We start from the raw sequence: 22,025 nt of genomic DNA on the forward strand, positions 1-22,025 counted from the left end.
CGGAACGTTAAATGGCCTCTCTGATTTCCTGCGGTAAGTCACTCAGGCAACAATTTCCGTTTCCGCTTGGCTCCGGCTGGAGGGTTAATTGAGTGTCGTGAGAGGTCAGATTGCTGTCAGGTAAATTAGAGTTGGTGGGAGACTTCTTGATCAGGAATAAGAGTGAGATTGTATTCTGGGGATTGTAAAAAAGGGAGAGACTAAACGGGGAAAGATCCTGAGAGTATGTACCTCGAGGGAAGAAGATCGAAGAACTAGCAAGAGAGAACAATGAAGTCCTGGGGGTAATTAGGGGTAGTTTGTAGAAGAAAGTGGTGAGAGTTACTGTGCTTATACTTTTTTCCTCCTTTCCCACCCGCAAACCCCCGCCGCATGTTTTCTGGTTTACCTTTGAACTGAATAAAATCAGAACAGCCTCAAATCTAGAAATTGTAAAATAAGAATAATTGCAATATCTGCCTCACAACAAGCATGTATGGTTTTAAGGCAAGGCTTTTCTGGTGTGAATGTTTATGAAGAAAGCAGTGTACGAAAATCACATTCAATTTTATAGAGTGGTTACTATTTTTAAATTACACATAAGTAGGCGCAGGGACTGGAGGGGACACTAAAAGTTCACTTGTCTTTTATTTTCTAATGTTCTTACTCAGAAGTTTAAAAATGAGGGGTAGTTGGGATATGTACTTGAAAGTCGTTGGAAAACCATAAAATTACATGTACTGTAAGTGGCATTATCCTCATTTTTAAAATTGTTTTTAAGCTTTCGTTTTTTAATGTTTATTTATTTTAGAGAGAGCATGAGTGGAGTAGGGGCAGAGAGAGAGAGAAAGAGTAGGAGACACAGAATCCGAAGCAGGTTCCAGGCTGTGAGCTGTCAGCACAGAGCCGGATGGGGGTCTCAAACTCAGGAGCTGTGAGATCATGACCTGAGCTGAATGAAGCTGGATGCTCAACCAACTGAGCCACCTAGGCGCCCCTATTATCTTCTTATTTCATAGTTAGGGAAAATATGCCAGCCCAGGTTAGTGGAGGTTGGTCACCAAATTACAGGTTCACTCCAAACACAAGAAGATAGCTTTTTTAAAATTTCATGATCACATGTTCTTTCTTTGTAGCACTAATGACCTTGCTGGATTTTTTTGTCTGAACGGTTCTGAAACTGAAATAATTATCCGTTGTAGAGTCCTTGGCATAATTTGTTATTTTATCTAATTTTAGTTTTTATTATGAAGTTTACATAACAGAAGGGTGTATAAAACATAAATACATTTAAATAATTATAATTAAGCAAACCCTGTGTAACCACCTTTCAGGTTAGAAAATAAAGCATTGCCAATAACTTAGAACTTGCATTTTCAGCAGAGGTGATTGCCCTTCAAGGAGGTGAAAATTTGTTCTTGGAGGAGAGGTGAAAAAAAATCTTAAAGACAAAACAAATAACAAAGACTACAATGGTTTGTGGCCCTCCAAAGAGCCATGGAATGTAAGCAGATACACAGTATATCTGTGGTATTAAAATTTCATTGGAGGGGGAGGAATGAAAACATCATAAGGGAAAAAAAATATCCAAAAATGCTCCTTTGGGGTGCAAGAATTAAAAACTAGATTGAAAAACACTGCCTTAGAAGCTCCCTGTCTGAGCTTCTGTGATTCTACCTCCTTCACCAAGATGTACTACTGTCCTGACTTGTCATAAACATTCACTTTTTTTACTTTGCTTTTTTTTTTTTACTTTAATTTTTCCATCTATGATGCATTTCTAAAAAATGAATTGTTTGGCTTTTCAATTTATATAAATGGGATCAAAGTGTATTTATCTTTTTTTTTACTCTCCCTTCTTTATTTGTGAGATTTGTTCATACTTTTGCATGTAGTTTTTCATTACGTATTCTGTAATGTGTCTATTCCATAATTAATCCATTAATGTGGGATGTTAGGGTCATTTACAGTTTGGGGCTAGCCACATAAACAATGTGGCTAAAAAGATTTTTATAAAATACATATATTGTTAAAAATATATGTATATTTCTATTGTTACATATAAAAAAACATGAGTTTTTTTTAATAACAGTGCTATCCAAATATAAGTCAAGGCTCATATAATTTACAGTTTTCTAGTAACCATATTAAAAAGGTAAAAAGAAACAATTAATTATATATTTTATCTAACCCAGTATATTCAAATATTATTTCAGGATGTAATCAGTATTAAAAGTTATTAATGAAATATTTTACATTTTCTTTATACCATCTCAAGACCAATGTATGTTACACTTGCAGAATATTTTTGTTTTGTAAGTTTTCATAAATACAAACACTTAATCCAGTTTTTATATTTTGTACAGTTGAAAAAACAGATTTGTTCACCTGAATTGTTCCAAACACACTTTAAAAATTTTTCAGTAACTGTGGCATCTGGGTTGCTCTGTTGGTTGAGCGATCGGCTTTGGCTCAGATCATGATCTCACGGTGCATGCATTTGAGCCCTGCATCAGGCCTGCTGCTGTCAGCACAGAACCTGCTTCAGATTGTCTCCCCCCCCCCACTTCTCTGCCCCTTCCCCCTTGCACACTTTCTCTCAAAAATAAATAAACCTTTAAAACAAATTTTGTAGGGCACCTGGGTAGCTCCGGCAGTTAAGTATGTGTCTGACTTCAGCTCAGCTCATGATCTTGTGGTTTGTGGGTTCTGTGCTGTATTGGGTTCTGTGCTGACAGCTCAGAGCTTGGAGCCTGCTTCAGATTCTGTCTCTCTCTCTCTCTCTCTCTCTCTCTCTCTCTCTCTCTGCCCCGCTCATTCTCCTCTCTCTCTCTCAAAAATAATAAGTAAACATAAAAAAAAATTTCCAATAACTGACTTGAGGATCTGATTTTAAATTTAAATTAAAATGACATAAAAATTCTAGCCACACTTTAAGTCCTAGTGGCTATGATACTGAATAGGGCAGGTCTAGACCTTAAGGTATTCAGATGTTCAACATTTCTAGGTCAGGCCAGTTTTTCACAATGGTTGTGCTAAGTCACATTTTTACCACCTGGGTATGAAAGTGGAAAGCACATCACAATGTGTTTTCCCCAAATCTCACAATCTTGCAGGGTAGGTTTTATGCTCATGTTATATGAGGAAACAAGTTCAGAGAGATTAAATGATAGGCCCAGGAGTTTATAGCTATTAATGGTGCATCCAGGACTTGATGTCAGATCTATATAGCACTAAAGTCTGCACTTAAGCAGAATTCTGAACTTCCTTCAAGTGATCAGGATATCATTGTTTGATTTATGACTATTGGAAGTGGAAATAATTTTTTTTCCTGTGTTTGTATTCTTTTTTTTTAATTATATTTTTTATTTTTTTAAATTTACATCCAAATTAGTTAGCATATAGTGAAACAATGATTTCAGGAGTAGATTCCTTGGTGCCCCTTACCCATTTAGCCCATCTGCCCTCCCACAACCCCTCCAGCAACCCTCAGTTTGTTCTCCATATTTATGAGTCTTTTCTGTTTTGTCCCCCTCCCTGTTTTTATATTATTTTTGTTTCCTTTCCCATATGTTCATCTGTTTTGTCTCTTAAAGCCCTCATATGAGTGAAGTCATTTCTTTCTCTGACTAATTTCACTTAGCATAATACCCTCCAGTTCCATCCACATAGCTGCAAATGGCAAGATTTCATTCTTTCTGATTATCGAGTAATACTCCATTGTATGAATATAAGTGGAAATAATTTTTAAAAGAAAACAAAAGTTTCCCTAGAAATTGTGTTCAACTTTTTGAAAAGTCGTTGAAATATTCGATTTAGTAAGGGACTCTTTCTGAAATATTTTAATGAGGTAAGAGAGAAAACACATTGAATTTATTAAAAGAAATTAGGAGAAATGAGTGTATGTATACTTTCATGTTTTCTTTCAAAGATTTATCTCCCACATTACTTAGTATTTTGAACATAGTAATATTGTAACTTTGAAATAGCCTTCATGCATGGTAATGCTTCCATTTTCATTTTCCCAAGTCAAGTTATTTTATCAAAAAATGTTGATGTTTTGTATTCTTTTCCAAGTATATCGATGGTCAATTAGAGTTAATATTCTAGAATTGATATTTGCCAAAATGAGGGTTTGTCTTGTAATCTCTTTAAAGATTTTTGAATGAAACATCAAACAAAAAAAGTTTTTTAAAACATGGTTTGAAGAAGCCAAGACATCATTCTAATTAAATACTTCTAAAATTATTTCTTTTATAATAATGTATTGAATCTCAAAAGTTAGCCTGAAATCTGAAACTGTAATTTTTTCCCTTTATATTATTGAATCCACCAAATAATAATAATAATGAAATAATGGATCAAATGTTTTCACTTGAAATTGTGAATGTTGTTCTAGCTTGTGTTTGGTAGCTTGTTTTTTATTCTTTTTTAAATGTAAAAATCATCAAACTAATGTTTTGTGATTATCTTAATATGTCTAAATATAAAGGTTGGTTAATTTGTCAGAATTACTATGTATAATTCCCACCCTCCCCCCATATTCTGAGAACTGTTTTTTAATGGTATGAGCATTTCACATAATGTGTCTTTAGTATACACTATGTAATAATTACCTCTGTCTTCTAAAATGCAGTGTAAGAGCCCTGCCTTATTATTTGTCCTGTTCATAGTTATAAATGCAGAAATAATGGTAGTGATTATTTGGTTTGGTTTTATTTCTGGAGAGTGGTGATTATAGAATTGCTACTGGTAACCTTAAAGAAAAGGGGGTATTAATTCATACCCCCTTAATTTGAAATTCATAGCAATTTAACTGGGGACTGACCTGAAGTTTATTTTTACATTATCTATAACAGTAACCCTAGTGGGTGGGGCTCCTGCCTGGCTCAGTCAGTAGAGCATGTGACTCGATCTGGGGGTGTCAAGCCCCACCTTGAGTGTAGAGATTATAAATAAATAAACAAACAAAAAACACTAGTAAATTTGGTCTTTATTATAACCATTACAGGCATATTTTATTTAAGGAGCCTTTGGAGTCCTAAGGTCTCCATTGATCTGATTCAGTAGTCAGCGAACCAAAGCCTGCTGGGCAAATCCAGCCCATTGCCTGTTTGTGTACTGCCCGTGAGCTGAGACTGGTTTTTACAGATGAACGTTTGGAATGAATTTGATAACTAAGGAACACTAACTTTATGCCCCAGTTAAGCAAAATACTATCCCTAAAAAAAGGGAATTTCAGGGGCGCATGGGTGGCGCAGTCGGTTAAGCGTCTGACTTCAGCCAGGTCACGATCTCGCGCTCCGTGAGTTCGAGCCCCGCGTCGGGCTCTGGGCTGATGGCTCAGAGCCTGGAGCCTGTTTCCGATTCTGTGTCTCCCTCTCTCTCTGCCCCTCCCCCGTTCATGCTCTGTCTCTCTCTGTCCCCAAAATAAATAAATGTTGAAAAAAAAAATTTAAAAAAAAAAAGGGAATTTCATTTTTTTCATCAGACCTGTTTTACAAAAAATTGTACTCAGTTATTCTTATATTTTGAAAAAAAATTTCTTCTCTCATTATGTAATTACTTACAAAACACCCTTTTTAAAAAATGTTTATTTATTTATTGTTTGAGAGAGAGAGAGAGAGCAAGCCAGGGAGGAGCAAAGAGAGACAGGGAGAGAGAAATTCTAAGCAGACTCTGCACTGAAGGTGGGGCTCCAGCTCACAAACAGATCATGACTTGAGCTGAAACCAAGATTCAGACGCTTAACTGACTGAGCCACCCAGGCGCCCCACCTACAAAATATCCTTGATTTTACCTTTTGTTTCACAAAGGCCAAGATATTTACTATCTGGCTCTTTACAGAAAAAGTGCATATGATCTTACATACTTAAACACAGTAACACTGCATTTTAAAAGAATCATCTAAACAAAGCAGGTAACAAAACAGTATGTACAACATTGTCGCTATGCATATTTACACATTATAAAAGGACTAGAAAGAAGGAACAGTATTATTGCTTGGAAGTTAGAGGCAAGGGCTGTGAAACCAAACTGCAAGGTTCAAAACCAGTTGGACCATTTACGACTTTTGTTACCTTCAGAAAGTTGCCTTATTGGAGCTTCATTGTCTCCATCTGTAAAATGGTGACAGTTACTGGAATTTAAGTTCAAAGAGTTGTTTTAGGAGTAATGGAGTTAATACATGTTAAAGCACTTTGGTGTTCCTGGCAGAGAGCACAATAAATGTTTGCTGTTCTTAAAATGAAAGGAACAAAAGTAAATGGCTATCTCTCAATGGTGGGAATATTGACTTTTTCTTTTTAAAATTTGTACATGTGTATTTCCTAAGTGAACATAAACTAGTTATGTAATAAGATGCTGTTTGTAAAACCTATTAACTCAGAATTTTCAAGTATTTATTTGACTCTTCTTTTAAAATATTAACAAATGTTTAGGTATTTTATATCTACAATTTGCATAGTAAACTTGGGTGCTTGATATCTACCATCTGCATATTTCTCTTTTATGTTAATCTTATCGTTTAGACATGGCCCATGGACATGGACATGAACATGGTCATGGTAAACTAAAACTTCCAGATTATAAACAATGGAAGATAGAAGGGACACCATTAGAAACTGTCCAGGAGAAGCTGGCTGCACGAGGGCTAAGGGATCCATGGGGCCGGTAAGAATAATTAAATAATTCAGATAGAATTTATTCTAGAGGATCAGTATCTAAGTTCCTTTTCTTTTTTTTAATTGTTTTAGCTATTCTAGGTTCTTTGTATTTACATTTAAATTTTAAAACGAGCTTTTCAGTTTCTACTAAGGCCGCTTGAATTTTAATTGAGATCACATTAACTCATAGCTCAATTAGGGATAATTGATGTCTTAATAAGTTGAATCACTATATAGTATACCTGAAACTAATACTACACTGTTAACTAACTGGAATTTAAATAAAAACTAAAAAAAAAGAAACTTGGTGTCTTAACACTATTGAGTCTTGAAGTCTATGGACAGTTTAGATTCTGTTTAATTTTCTCAGCAGTGTTTTATTTTGTATACAAGTCTTATGTAGATTTTGTTAATTTTATCTTGAATTCCATATTTTTGTGCTATTGTAAATGGTATTGTTAAACATAAATTTTCAATTTTCTTTGCTAATATGTGAAAACACAATTCAGTTTTATAGATTGACTTTGTATCTTGTTACTTTGCTAAATTCACATTTTTCTTCTAACAGATTTTTTTTACAGATTTCTAAGAATTTACTTAATGATCCTTTTGTCTAAAATCAGTGATACTTCCTCCTTTTCAATTTGTAAACTTTTTATTTCTTGTATTATTACTCTGGCTAACACTGCTAGTATAATGTTGAATAAAAGTGGTGTAAGCAGACATCCTTGCCTTGTTGCTAATTGGGGGAAAGCATTCAGTCTTTCACCACTAAATATATTAGTTGGAGGGTGGTCATAGATGCCTGCCCTTCATCAAGTTGTGGAGTTCTCTTTAGTGGTAAATGCTTTTTCTGCAGCTACTGAGATGCTCACATTGTTTTTTTGTTCTGTTAATATGATGAATTACTCTTACTGATTTTTTTTTTCCAACATTTATTTATTTTTGGGACAGAGAGAGACAGAGCATGAATGGGGGAGGGGCAGAGAGAGAGGGAGACACAGAATCGGAAACAGGCTCCAGGCTCTGAGCCGTCAGCCCGGAGCCTGATGCGGGGCTCGAACTCACGGACCGCGAGATCGTGACCTGGCTGAAGTCGGACGCTTAACCGACTGCGCCACCCAGGCGCCCCTCTTATTGATTTTAAAATCTCAAACCAAATCTTGCATTCCTGAACTATAAACCTTTCATCATGATGTTAGTATCCTTTCATATATTACTGGATTCAGTTTTCCAAAATTCTGTGGAGAAGATTTGCATCTATGTTCATGATGGATATTATTCTATAGTTTTCTTCTGATATCTTTGTCTGGATTTGGTATCTGAATTAGATGTGATTAGCTGTCATGTATTCTAGTAAGTCAGATTTTTTAGAGTTTAAGTTTATTTTGTTTTTTATAACATGATTTTTTCCACTTATTCATCCCTATCTGTGAGAGACTTTTTTTCACTAAGGGCTTTGACTTCTGTTTACTTCTCTGTTCAGGATACTCTGAAGAATGATTGGCAGAGCAGGAAGTCAGTCTTCTAAAGCTCAGTCTGCTATGACAGGGAAAAGCTGTGAGCCTCTGGAATAGTAGTAATAATGTTGAGTGTTACATACCCTCTGTGCCAGAATATATCATACTTTACCCTGTTTAATCTTTATAATAAAACTATAAGGTAGATAGTAATCATCATTGAGTAAAAGTGGAAGCGAGCCCTGACAGGTTAAGTAACTTGTGCAGCCTAAGAGGCTGTGAAGAATCTAAGTGGCAGAGCAAAGTTTAATACCCAAGTTTCTAACTTCTCTTTATATGATGCTGTAATGACTGATATGGGCAAAGCCACACAGCTGACCAGTAATGAATAGGCTGAAGTGAGTCTTACATTTGGGAATTCTATAAAATCCTGATCGATTATTAATGGCTGTGAAGTGTGAAATCATCAAGTCTTTTTTCTTCTGTTTTATATGTGAAACGTGGGCATATAGACCTAATTATCTTATGTCACAAAAGACTCCTATTGTGATCCACTTAGATTATCTTATATAGGGTTGCATTTAAGTCTGTTAGATGAAAATTAAGTCTGTTTTACTCAGTGAATGTACATAAGTTATGTGTGATTATAATTTTCCCTTTTTTTTCCTCTAGCAATGAAGCTTGGAGATACATGGGTGGCTTTGCAAACAATGTTTCCTTTGTTGGTGCATTATTAAAAGGATTCAAATGGGGATTTGCTGCATTTGTGGTAGCTGTAGGGGCTGAATATTACCTGGAGTCCCAGAAAAAAGAGAAGAAGCATCATTGAAGATAATACCTGAAAGTATCTTAAAGGCTTCTTAACTCTCCTATAAAAATAAGATTTCTTCAATGTAGCCTACTCATCTGTGTGTTTTTCCCTAAAAATACTATTAAGATTTAATAAAGTATGAATACATTTGCTGGTCTTTTTTGTCATTAAAAAAAAAAAATGTCTTGCGGCATGTGGGTGGCTCAGTTGGTAGAGCATGGGACTCTAGATCTTGGGGTCATGGGTTGAAGCCCCACATTTGGTGTAGAGATTATTTAAAGTCTCAAGCCATATCAGATTTGGTTTGAAATATGTGGGGGATTGAGTACCAGCAGTTGTGCATTCTGCACAATCAGAACATTAGCATATATCTGACCAAATGGATATGTTTTAACAGGTTTTGTTTTCTGTTTTTTCAGGTTTTTTTAGTTGTCATAATGTTTGCCATCTAACTACTTTTAAGTGTGCAGTCTGTAGTACTAAATACATTTAAAATGTGTAACCATAACCACCATCCATCCCCATAACTTTTCATCTTTTAAAATGAAAGTCTACACCTATTAAATAAGTCCCCATTTCCCCATCTCCCAGCCCTTGGCAACCACTGTTCCACTTTCTGGCTCTATAATTTTGACTACTCAAAAGTACCTGCTAAATGGAACCATAAAGTATTTGTCCCTTTGTAACTGGCTTATTTCACTTAGCATAATGTCCTCAAGTTTCATCCATATTGTAGCATGGGTCAGAATTTCCTTTCTTTTTAAATCTGAATAGTATTCTATTGTATGTGTATGCCAAATTTTGCTTATCCATTCAACCATTGATGGACACATGGTTTGCTTCTACATTTTATCTATTGTGAATAATGCTACTATGAACATGAGTGCACTCCAGTATGTTTTTAGATGGGAATTGGCCTTGCTGTTTTCACCATCCTCCGCAGGTGGTATAGATTATACTATAAAACAATTTGCAGCCCAGTTCTGGTTTACATATCCATGTACTGTGTTCATTTTTATTTATTGTGATGTTATCTACTCTTGCCTTAGTTCTCATTATCCTCATGATGTGAAAAGTTTGACATTTTTCCCCTGTATTTCTAACAATAAACCACATTTTTCCTACATTGAATTTTTAAATTTTAATTAAATTTCTAAGTAAAGTTGAGACTTAAAACTGAGCTTGTTGAAGAGAGGTGATATTTTTTCTTGAATAACAAAGTTAATATAAAACTCCAGGATATTTTTTTCCTTTGTTAATTTCTTCTTTATAAACCTAAACTTGAGAAATCAGTAAATACATGAGGTAAGAATTCCTAATAAGCTGATAGTAGTAAATGGAATGTGGTTAAATGAAATAATAAAAAAAGACTGCAAAAGATAAGGAAAGTGTTTAAAAAGGAACAAAGAGCAAGAGGAAAAAAATAGCAAGATGGTAGATTTAAACTTAATCATATGAATAATTACATTAAATGTAAGTGGTCTAAAATTGAAACTCTAAAACTTTCCAATTAAAACACAGCTTGTTAGGGGCACCTGACTGCCTCAGTTGGTGGAGCATATGACTCTTGATTTTGGGGGTGTGAATTTGAGCCCCACATTGAGTGTAGAGATTAAAATCTTATGGGTGCCCTCTGTCTCTCTCTCGCTCTCAAAAATAAATAAACATAAAAAGACAAAACTATCAAAGCTCACTTAAGAAGTAGGTAACCTGGGGTGCCTGGCTTGCTCAATCAATATAGTGTGTGACTCTTGATCTCAGGGTCATAAGTTCAAGCCCCACGTTGGGTGTAGAACTTACTTAAAAAAAAAAAAAAAAAAAAGTAGATACCCTGAATAGCTATGAGTAAACTCATTTGCTGGGTTAGGTGCAGAAAAGATGGAAAGTGCAGTGCTTGACACATTTATGATAGAGAAAAACAATAATTTTTTTCTCCTATTTTTGAGTTTTATCTATCACAATTTTTTCTGGAAGCAAGGAGTGAAGTTTTCCTTATATTCTATTAATATGAAAACTATTGCTTTAATTCCTTGGGAGCTGCAAAGCACACAAATCACTGTCATCTTAGCTACTGCCATTGCTTGGACTAGAACCAGTTAAATGTGATACTCATTCTTAAAATGTATGATCAAAGGACAATTGGAAATAATGTTAATTAAGTATTAGCCTCATAAATAAGCACTGTAGATGATTATATGTAAAAGTATTATTAGTCCCATTTTGTATGTAAGGCAAGTCCATAGTAAAGTAACAAAGCCTATGATGGCACAGCTAGTAAGTTCCAGAGTTAAATTTTCGACCCAGGTCTGACTCCATAGTAACCACTATATTACATTAGCTATCATGTTGGTATGTGATAAGTAGTATAAGATGCCATAGAATTATTCTTTTGGATATTTTCTCAGAACTAATTATGCTTGAAGTAAACTGTAAGGATTTTTAAAAATCTAAATTATGGCATGTAATATTTAATGAAAAACAACAAATAGTGAATATAGTAATTTTTCTGTATTCCTGTACTTTGTTTTGCTTTTAAAGTTTATTTAATTTAGAGAGCTAGAGAGAGAACACACACGTGCACATGGGGCAGAGAGATAGGGACAGAGAGAATCCCAGGCAGACTCTGTGCTGTCAGACTGTCAGCATGGAGCCTGACACGGGGGCTCAACGTGAGACTCAAGTTGGGGCTCATGGTTGGGAACCATGAGATCATGACTTGAGTTGAAATCAAAGGTCAGATGCTCAACCGACAGAGCCACCCAGGTGCCCCTGTATCCCTGTACTTTGAAGGAAACTCTATTTTGATACACCTAATGAAAGAGGTTCACACATTTTTAAAAAAGTAACATGAGAGAGCACTTCAGGGGACAAGGTGGTATAGAGAATATATGTAAAGACAAAAACATGGAAAGAATAGGAACTTAACCATGTGAGTGGTTAATATGACAGAAGAAAAAATTAGAAGAAAATGAAAAAGGAAAAGAAGGGTTTGCAGGATATTGGCATGATGGAAGCAGTAGAAACAAGCAGAACTTAGTGTTCAATATATATTTACAGCCATGGGGTGTATTTACAGTCATCCACTTGCTGCTTCCATCAAATGTAGATTTTAATGATACTGTGGAAATGAAGATGCTATATATTGGGTTTTAAAGGAAATGCAGTCTGATATTAATGTAAATTTGTTTAACTTCATAGAGAGAGGATATTGGCAAGGCCTGCTTAATTAGGAGCTAGAGAGAAGTATTCCGGTAAAAATAATTTCAGTGCTATCCTTGATTCTTCTCCTTCTCTTCCCTATTTCTGATATTTACCATTTTTCTTTTAAAAAGTTGGTTATCAGATTATAGATTCATTTTCTAACATGATGGTCCCCCAAATGGAATATACATAACTCAGGGAATGTGCAAGACCATCTACTGGGGAGAGAAGAGAAAACATTTAAGCTTACATACGTATTTTTTCTTTTTTTTTTTAAAGGTATATGCAGCTTTATGTTTATTGCAGCATCATTTAAGCTTACATATATTTTTTCATATTTAATAAAAATTCAATTTTACTAATGTTTATTGTACAGATTGACAGTGGGATTTCCTCTCATTTTGTGGATTTCAAGTGGAATCCAATGTTCCATTGTTCCAAGCTAACATGCAGTGTATACACTGTGCCCTTGGTTTCAGGAGTAGATTCCCATGATGCATCACTTACATACAATACCCAGCGCTCATCCAACAAGTGCCCTCCTCAATGCCCATCACCCATTTTCTCCTCCTCCCTCACCCCCCCCTTCAACCCTCAGGTTGTTCTCTGTATTTAACAGTCTCTTATGATTTGCTTCCTTCTCTGTTTGAAACTATTTTCCCCCTTCTCTTCCCCTATGGTCTGTTAAGTCTCTCAAATTCCACATATGAGTGAAAACATATGATATCTGTCTTCCTCTGACTGACTTATTTCACTTAGCTTAATACTCTCCAGTTCTATCCATGTTGCTGCAAATGGCAAGATTTCATTCTTATTCATCGCCCAAGTAGTATTCCATTGTATATACATACCACATCTTTATCCATTCATCAGTTGCTGGACATTAGGATTTTTCCCATAATTTGGTAATTGTTGATAGCGCTGCTATAAACACTAAGGTACATGTGCCCCTATGAATCAGCACTCCTGTATCCTTTGGATAAATTCCTAGTAGTGCTATTGCTGGGTCATAGGGTAATTCTATTTTTAATTTTTTTGAGGAACCTCTACACTGTTTCTGCACCAGTTTGCATTCCCACCAACAGTGCAAGAGGGTTCCTGTTTCTTCACATCCTCACCAACATCTGTTGTTGCTACTCTAGCTGGTGTGAGGTGGTATCTCAATGTGGTTTTGATTTGTATTTCCCTGATGATGACTGATCTTTTCATGTGTCTGTTGGCCATTGGGATGTCTTCTTTGGAAAAGTGTCTATCCATGTCTTCTGCCCATTTCTTCACTGGATTATTTGTTTTTTGGGTGTTGAGTTTGATATTTTCTGTATAGATTTTGGATACTAACGCTTTATCTGATATGTCATTTGCAAATTCTTCTCTCATTCCATTGGTTACCTTTTAGTTTTGTTGATTGTTTCCTTTTCTGTGCAGAAGCTTTTTATCTTGATGAGGTCCCAATAGTTCATTTTTGCTTTTATTTTCCCTGCCTTTGGAGATGTGTTGAGTAAGAAGTTGCTGCAGCTGAGGTCAAAGATGTTGTTGCCTATTTTCTACTCTAGGGTTTTGATGATTTCCTGTCTCATATCTAGGTCTTTCATCTATTTTGAGTTTATTTTTGTGTATGGTATAAGAAGGTGGTCCAGTTTCATTCTTCTTTACGTTGCTGTCTAGTTCTCCCAGCACCACTTGCTAAAGAGACTGGTTTTTTTCCATTGGATACTCTTTCCTGCTTTGTCAAAGATTAGTTGGCCATACATTTGTGGGTCCATTTCTGGATTCTCTATTCTATTCCATCAGTCTGTGTATCTGTTGTTGTGCCAATACCACACTGCCTTGATGATTATAGTTTCATAGTAGAGGTTAAAGTCCAGGATTGTGATGCCTTCTGCCTTGTTTTTCTTTTTCAACATTACTTTGGCTATTCAGGGTCTTTAGTGGCTCCATACAAATTTTAGGATTGTTTGTTCCAGCTCTGAGAAGAATGCCAGTGCAATTTTGATTAGGATTACATTGAATATTTAGATTGCATTGGGTAGTATTGACATTTTAACAATATTTTTTCTTCTAATCCATGAGCATGGAATGTTTTTTCCATTTCTTTGTGTCTTCGTCAATTTCTTTCATAAGTCAGGATAGAAGGAACATACTGCAACATCATAAAAGCCATGTATGAAAGACCCACAGCTAATATCATCCTCACTGGGGAAAAACTGAGAGCTTTTCCCCTGAGATCAGGAACATGACAGGGATGTCCACTCTCACCATTGTTTTTAACATAGTGTTGGAAGTCCTAGCCTCAGCAATCACAAAACAAAATGAAATCAAAGGAATCCAAATGGGCAAAGAAGCAGTCGAACTTACACTTTTTGCAGATGACATACATGATAGTCTACATGGAAAACCTGAGAGACTCCACCAAAAAGCTGCTAGAACTGATATATGAATTCAGCAAAGTCACAGGATATAAAATCAGTGTATAGAAATCGGTTGCATTTCTATACACCAATAATGAAGCAATAGAAAGAGAAATCAAGAAAACGATCCCATTTACAATTGCACCAAGAATCATAAAATACCTAGGAACAAACCTAACCAAAGATGTAAAAGATCTGTATGCTGAAAAGTAAATAAGCTGTCTTAAAGGGGAAGTGGGAGTTCTACCCTTCAAAGCAGAAATAAAGGAACTTTTCAGCAAATTGTTACAGACTGTACTTTGTATGTGCTTGGCTTGTGGAATTTATTATCAATTAATTAGTTTTAACTAAACTAATCTTCAAGAAGTAGCTAAGTGGCTTAGAAAGATTTTCATAAAGACATTGCTGATTGAAGCTAATACCAATAATGCAAAAACAAGCAAACAAAAAGAAAATAACAGAGCTATGAACCCTGTCAGCACCATTACTAGGTAAATACAATGATCTAGTCATGAAAAAAGTCAACCAAAAAAAAAAAAATCAAGAAGACCAAAATATGAACTTGGACCCACTATCAGTACAATGAACCCTGCCCTAAGAGCACATTGATCTGAAAAAGAGAGAGACAGAGAGAGAGAGAGACAGAGAGAGAGAGAGACAGAGAGAGAGAGAGACAGAGAGAGAGAGAGAAGGAGGCAAACCATAAGAGACTCTTAACTCTAGAGAACAAAATGAGGGTTGCTGGAGGGGACGTGAGTGGGGAGTGGGCTAATATTACACTATATGTTAACTAAGTAGAATTTAAATAAAAACTTGAAACATAAAAAAAAGGAAAACAGAGTACATTGATCTGCTATATTAACTCATGATAGCATGTAGTCATCATGATAAGCAAATATTTTAAAATATGTTTAATCTTTGTCTTACCTTTAACTTCTATGTTTGTGTATTTTTTTAATATTTATGTTATTTTTGACAGAGAGAGAGAAAGCGTGCTTGAGAGTGAGTAGGAGAGGGGCATAGAAGGGGGGGAAAGAGAATCTGAAGCAGGTTCTGCTCTGATGGCAGGGGGCCTGACACGGGGATCCAACTCATAAACCATGAGATCACTACCTGAGTCTGACACCCAACTGAACCACACAGGCACCCCTGTTTGTGTATGTTGAATGCACATAGATGATAATATTTACATATTACATATAAAATGCTAAGACAAAGATTGGAATTTAATGTGATTTCTCCTCATAAGAGTGTTGTTATTAAAAAATAGCATGCATGGGCTCCTGGGTGGTTCAGTAGGTTGAGCATCTGACTTTGGCTGAGGTCATGATTTTATGGTTCATGGGGTTGAGCCTCTGTGCTGACAGCTGAGTGTGGAGCCTGCTTTGGATGCTGTGTCTCCTTCTGCTCCTCCCCCAATCATGCTCTGTCTCTTTTTTTTTTTTTTTTTTTTTTTCAACGTTTATTTATTTTTGGGACAGAGAGAGACAGAGCATGAACGGGGGAGGGGCAGAGAGAGAGGGAGACACAGAATCGGAAACAGGCTCCAGGCTCTGAGCCATCAGCCCAGAGCCTGACGCGGGGCTCGAACTCCCGGACCGCGAGATCGTGACCTGGCTGAAGTCGGACGCTTAACCGACTGCGCCACCCAGGCGCCCCTCTGTCTCTTTATCTCTCAGAAAATAAACAATAAGAAAAATTGTTTTAATAGCATTCAAAAAACTCATCAAAATTTTTAAAGCATTTTTTTCAATTTATAGTTTATAACATAAAACCCAGGTAGTATACAACAAAAATTAAATGTTATTCATGGTACCTGTCATTCAGTTGGCAACAGGAGTTTCAAAATTTGATATAATCCTTGTGGGTCCTCAAAATCCCCAAAGTTGCCAGGTATTCAAATTCAAATGCTATGCTAATAAGAGTGGAATCCTCAGTGAATTCTGGTTTACCTCCAAAAACAATTTGTGAGGTAGTGGGGACTTTTTGGGAGGGGAGAGGGTTTGGAAATTTGTTTGTGTTTTAGGTTTTTTGGCTTCAAAAAGATTTTTGTGAAAAAAATAAATAAAAAATTTAAAAAAAAAAAGATTTTTGTGGGATGCTTGGGTGGCTCAGGTAGTTAAGTGTCTGACTCTTGGTTTTGGCTCAGGTCATGATCTCCCGGTTCATGGGTTCCAGCTCCGCATGGGGGTTGGATTCTCTCTCTTCCTCTCTCTATACCCCTCCCCTCTCTGCTCTCTCTCTCTCAAAATTTATAAACATAAAAACAATTTTTTGTTGTTTTAGGTTGGAAAATCAGCTTCAGAAACTAAAAGACTAGAACACCTAATGGAAATTGCATTTACTTGCCAATGACTCTATCAGAAAGGATCTATTTCAAAGAGAAGTTTTACCTTAATTTTATATATTATGTTATATATAAAAGTACATATTAATATTTTATTGTTATGTTGTATTATATTATTAAATATTATAAATATTATACATATAATAAACTATATTCAAAATGCTAACTCAGATAAAGATTAAATTGGTAAATGCCATATATTGTCTTAAATTGAATTACGTTTCATACACATAATTTAAAACATAGCTTTATAGCTATTTTTTAAAAAGACAAAAACCCTTGTCTTAAGTCTGTGTATTTTTCTGTTTAATTTCACATGCAAAAAAAAAAAATGAAGTAACTTTTGAAATGTGGCCTCAAATTACAAAACTGAAAAGAATTTTGGTCATTGCTAAAGTCTTAGGTTTCTGGGAATCTATTACAAAATAAGAACGCTATGTACACTTAAAAAGTAAATCAGGTTTTGTGCCATTTGGAAAACTCATACATTTTCATTCTGTGTTTTAAAGCTAAAAGAGTACTTTTTTTTTTTTTTTAAAGCAAACTCTATCCCCAACATAGGGTTCCAACAACCCTAAGATCAAGAGTTCATGCTCTACCGACTGAGCCAGCCAGACACTCTAAGCATTAGTTTTAATAATGTTCCAAACAATGCTCTTTAAAGCAAGTTATAGTTAAAAAGAAATATTTTGTCTGGAGGCTTGTAGTGCCTGGCTGGCTAAGAATTAAGGAAGGAATGTTTGCAGCCTGGGAAACGGCTGGTTGAGAAGCAGCAAAGCAGACCAGGAAAACCGGGTCTCCTTTGAAATGTCAAGGTTGAAAACAGCCAGACCTTGCTTGTGGATCAGCATGTTTTCTTTCCCACTCTGTAAATGCTTAATCTAAAATAGTAAAACAATTCCCTTCCTCTGACTATACACTGCCCCCTCACGTTCGGCTCGGCTCACCACCCTGTAAGTCACTACCCTGATTGTACTTATCGCCCGATAATTTGTGATTATGCTTTGCTCCTGCTTTGAAACTACACGTTCCTTTCCCCTGCACCCTTTAAGAAGTACTGATAAGATTGTCAATAAAAACCGGAGACTGAGCTTTGTTTGGGACCATGGCCACTAGAACGCTTGGTCTCCTCATTTTCTCCTTTCTCGGATTCAGGAGTCTGGAGTAATGTCATTCATCGCCCCAGGGTTTACTGGTCAAACCCAGCATTTGGTGACCCCGACCTGGCTCGTGGCAGCGACGATTTGACGGCGGAACCCTTGAAGAAGGCAAACTGAAACTACTGCGCAGTAAGTCATCCAAGCGTGCTTAAGTTATCTGATTTTCAGGGCATTGTTCGGGCTTGGGTTTCTTAAGATGGAACAGAACTCTGCTGAACAAAAACATCACATCAAAGTTCTCTGACAGCTGTTAAAAGCTAGCAGAGCAACGGTTACTGAGGTTCAACTTCAGAGCCTTTTAAAAAGTGTTACTGAAAACAATCCTTGGTTTCCTGATAGAGGAACACTAGACCTTGAAGTAAGGGAGAGAGTTGGTAAAAATTTTAAAAGATGTCATGAACAAGGTAATCTTCCCTTTACGATGTGGGGAGTAATTAGAGCAGCCTTAGTCCCTTTACATACTGAACAATCTACTGATCCTACAATTGCTTTCTCTAAGGAAGCTCCTCTAAAATTCCTATGGACGGGGACAATCTCCCACCTCCTCCTATTTGATTGGGAGCCATACCGCACCCCACCACCCCCTCCCTTGTCCACTACTTCCAATGCAAACATTCCTTTCTTAAATCTTAACTAGCCAGGCTTTATGAGCCTCCACAATTTTGCTTTTGGATTTTTACCAATTAGAGTATTTGTAAATTAATTAAATCTCATTATAAATAAAGCATTTAGTACCGTATGTTCCACCTATGCTAATTTTAATTACTCAGTTCCCAAACTGAATTTGGAAATAATAAGAGCATTAAACCTACATTTTCCTGCTGAGTTGGTAATAAGCCAAACATCCTTCTAAATTTAGTTATTTAAAATGTTAACTAATAGAATTTAAATTAAAATTTAGGGGAAAAATTAAATTACTCAGACATTTTTACCTTATTGTAAAAGAGCAAAGAGATTGGAAAAAATTTGCACTATACATGTTTTTAAAACTTTTATATTTGTTTTATTTATTTAAGTAATCTCTATACCCACCATGGGGCTTGAACTCACAACTCAGAGATCAAGTGTACACATCTCCAACTGAGCTAGCCAGGTGCCCCTGCATTATACATTTAAATGAATACAACAATTAAGTGAATGTTGTGTGATTATAGCTATTCTTGTGCTGTATGTATGATATATTTTATTTCATTTATTCTCTTGCTACAAAATTTCCATGGGAAATACTGACTGTTCAGGAACATAGTACTGAAGGCCAACTTTGTGGCTCATAATAACATAGCAATAACTGTCCTAAAAATAAAGAATGCCTGTGTCAGTGCAGGTGGGATCATTTTACTGAGAAAGAATCAGGTTCACAGGTGGTGGTAGCATCTGGACCTGGTAATCCCATGTCATAGTAACATAATACTAAAGCATGAGGGTTTAACACAGATATACAGTCTTAGAATTATATCTTATATGCAGACCAGACTTTCTAGTGAAACATATAATTAAAACTGAAACTGTATCTGTAGATGCTAGATAAGTTCTAACAAGGAAACATGTCACAATTCATATATTTACAATACAGGGATTAAACTCAAGGTATTAATTCCTTAATACATTATCTGTAAATGCTTCCTTATATTTGATTTGGGTTAATCAGCAATTATAAGTCTAATCTATCAATTTCTACATTTATAAGAAAATGAATGAAATCTTTTATAGCCTAAACCCTGTACATACTTTTATTATAGCACTTATAATGCATCATAATTATTCATTTCCTTGTCCGACTCCCTTATTAAACTATGGCCTCCTTGAAAACAGGGACTATACCTATGTGATAGGTGTTTAGGAAGTGTCTGTTGAATGAATAAATTCATTAGATGTCTAAAAATATAAGTGAGGTGACAGAAATGATTTGTCACAGATAAACACTTCATTTATGAATCTATAAATGTTTAGGGAATGAAGAATTGGGGAGACTCCTATATTTTCCAATGTCTAAGAGGCTTCCAGGATTCCAACTGCCTATCAGAAAACTGACCTTATTTACAAAAAAGTTGTGACGGTGACCTGGGCATGTATTCTGGGATTGGATGGCCCTTCCCCAAACCCATGGCAAGGATATTAGAACTGAGTTAGGCCTAAGCTTTTTGACACATGCTGTATATAACCTTTTCTTATTTGTTGAGTTGGTGATACAAATACCATCAGAGGTTGTGACCAATTTCTGCTGAATGCAACCAATTATTCTATGGCCATTGCACGCAATAAACATTTCTCCTTCAACACATTGGTCATTTGTTTTGTTTTGTCAAAATTACAAGGAAAAGAACTCCTGAGTGCAAATAATGGGGCATTCTTGCCCAAACCTTTCTCCAAGATCCAAGTCAAGGAGGTCCATGGAGTTGCAACAACAAAAGAGGGAGACATTTCAGTTTCTTTTCTTTGTATTCTATTCATTCACTTAAATATTTAGTGAATTATTTAATTACTTAAGTACACACATGCACACACACACACACACACCACATCTTCTTTAACCATTTACCTGCTAATGGACACTTAGGTTGTTTCCACATGTTGGCTATTGTAAATAACGCTGCAATGAACATGGGGGTGCAGACATCTTTTCAAGTTGTGTTTTCATTTTCTTCAGATAAATACAAGGAGAATTGCTGGATTATATGGTAGTTCTACTTGTAGTTTTTTGAGGAAATCTCCATACTGTTTTCCATAGTGGCTGCACCAATTTATATTCCCACCAACAGTGTAAATGGGTTCCCTTTTCTCCACACCTCACCAACACTTATTACCTTTAGTCTTTTTGATAATAGTTAGTCTGACAGATATGAGGTGACATATCATTGTGGTTTTTATTTGCATTTCCCTGATGATTTAGCAATGTTGGGCATCTTTTCATGTACCTGTATGTTTTCTTTAAAAAATGTCTATTCGGGGCGCCTGGGTGGCGCAGTCGGTTAAGCGTCCGACTTCAGCCAGGTCACGATCTCGCGGTCCGTGAGTTCGAGCCCCGCGTCAGGCTCTGGGCTGATGGCTCAGAGCCTGGAGCCTGTTTCCGATTCTGTGTCTCCCTCTCTCTCTGCCCCTCCCCCGTTCATGCTCTGTCTCTCTCTGTCCCAAAAATAAATAAATGTTGGGAAAAAAAATGTCTATTCATCAATTTTGCTTTTTAAATGAAGAGTATAAATTCTCATTGAAACTTTTTCTTTTTTGATGGAGAGAGAGAGAGAGAGAGACAGAGAGAGAGAGAGAGAGAGAGCTGGGGAGGGGCAGAGTGAGAGGGAGAGAGAGAGAATCTTAAGCAGGCTCCACACCCAGCACAGAGCCCCACACGGGGCTTGGTCTTAATGATCATGAGATCATGACCTGAGTTGAAATCAAGAGTCAGGACACTTAGGGGCACCTGGGTGGCTCAGTAAGTTGAGCATCTGACTTCAGCTCAAGTCATAATCTTGTGGTTCATGGGTTCGAACCCCACATGGGGCTTTGTACTGACAGCTCAGAGCTTGCAGCCCACTTCAGATTCTGTGTCACCCTCTCTCTCTGCCCCTCCCCCACTTGCGCTCTGTCTCTCTCTCAAAAATAAACATTAAAAAAATTAAAAAAAAATTAGTCGGGACATTTAACCAAATGAGCCATCCAGGCACCCATTTAAACTTCTTATACATAGTTTTATCTATTCGCTAAGCCACAAATCACATAGGTTTAGCTGCAGTGCCATAAGAGTTCCAAAGCTCACCATCTAGCAACTTGTTGCAGCCCCAGGCTATAGTCTATATTCTCTGATTTCCCACATTCCTTTTCACTCCTTGTCTTACTGGAACCAAATGTCTACCAAAATAAAAATAAAGTTGTGTTCCAGAACTTCTTTTATCTTAGCCTTCTTTGGGACTACTAAACCTGCACTACCCATTCTGGTTTATTTTAGGGTTGTACATATAAGCCACATGTGACTCTATATAGATACTTAAGCATTGTTTAT

General features: G+C 36.2%; 2 protein-coding genes across 3 annotated transcripts in view; both read left to right on the forward strand.

Moving 5' to 3' along the window:
• The first annotated feature begins 6 nt into the window (after window positions 1-6).
• Window positions 7-9,072, forward strand: NDUFB3 (NADH:ubiquinone oxidoreductase subunit B3). Of its 2 annotated transcripts, none has more exons than XM_040475825.1 (3): window positions 7-120; window positions 6,510-6,651; window positions 8,777-9,072. In XM_040475825.1, the coding sequence occupies exons 2-3, from the start codon at window positions 6,512-6,514 to the stop codon at window positions 8,931-8,933; spliced, it is 297 nt and encodes a 98-aa protein (XP_040331759.1). In that variant the 5' UTR covers window positions 7-120; window positions 6,510-6,511; the 3' UTR covers window positions 8,934-9,072. The 2 variants fall into 2 exon arrangements, with proteins under 2 accessions (XP_040331759.1, XP_040331758.1); XM_040475824.1 differs by lacking the exon at window positions 7-120 and adding an exon at window positions 129-283.
• An 8,609-nt stretch (window positions 9,073-17,681) lies between these two features.
• Window positions 17,682-22,025, forward strand: part of CFLAR (CASP8 and FADD like apoptosis regulator) — a 74,189-nt gene continuing 69,845 nt past the window's right edge. The window contains exons 1-2 of the mRNA XM_040475828.1: window positions 17,682-17,824; window positions 18,027-18,160. The gene's annotated coding sequence lies outside the window, so the exon portion shown is untranslated. The remainder of the gene's footprint in view (window positions 17,825-18,026; window positions 18,161-22,025) is intronic.

Source organism: Herpailurus yagouaroundi, unplaced genomic scaffold (genome assembly GCF_014898765.1).
Source record: "Herpailurus yagouaroundi ecotype Mexico unplaced genomic scaffold, PumYag 140, whole genome shotgun sequence".
Taxonomy (NCBI): Eukaryota; Metazoa; Chordata; class Mammalia; order Carnivora; family Felidae; genus Herpailurus; species Herpailurus yagouaroundi.

Bases quoted from the DNA above. Each gene is read 5' to 3' on its own strand.
- NDUFB3 (XM_040475824.1), top strand. The intron at 6,652-8,776 runs GTAAGAATAATT...TTTTTCCTCTAG, and splicing joins CTAAGGGATCCATGGGGCCG to CAATGAAGCTTGGAGATACA.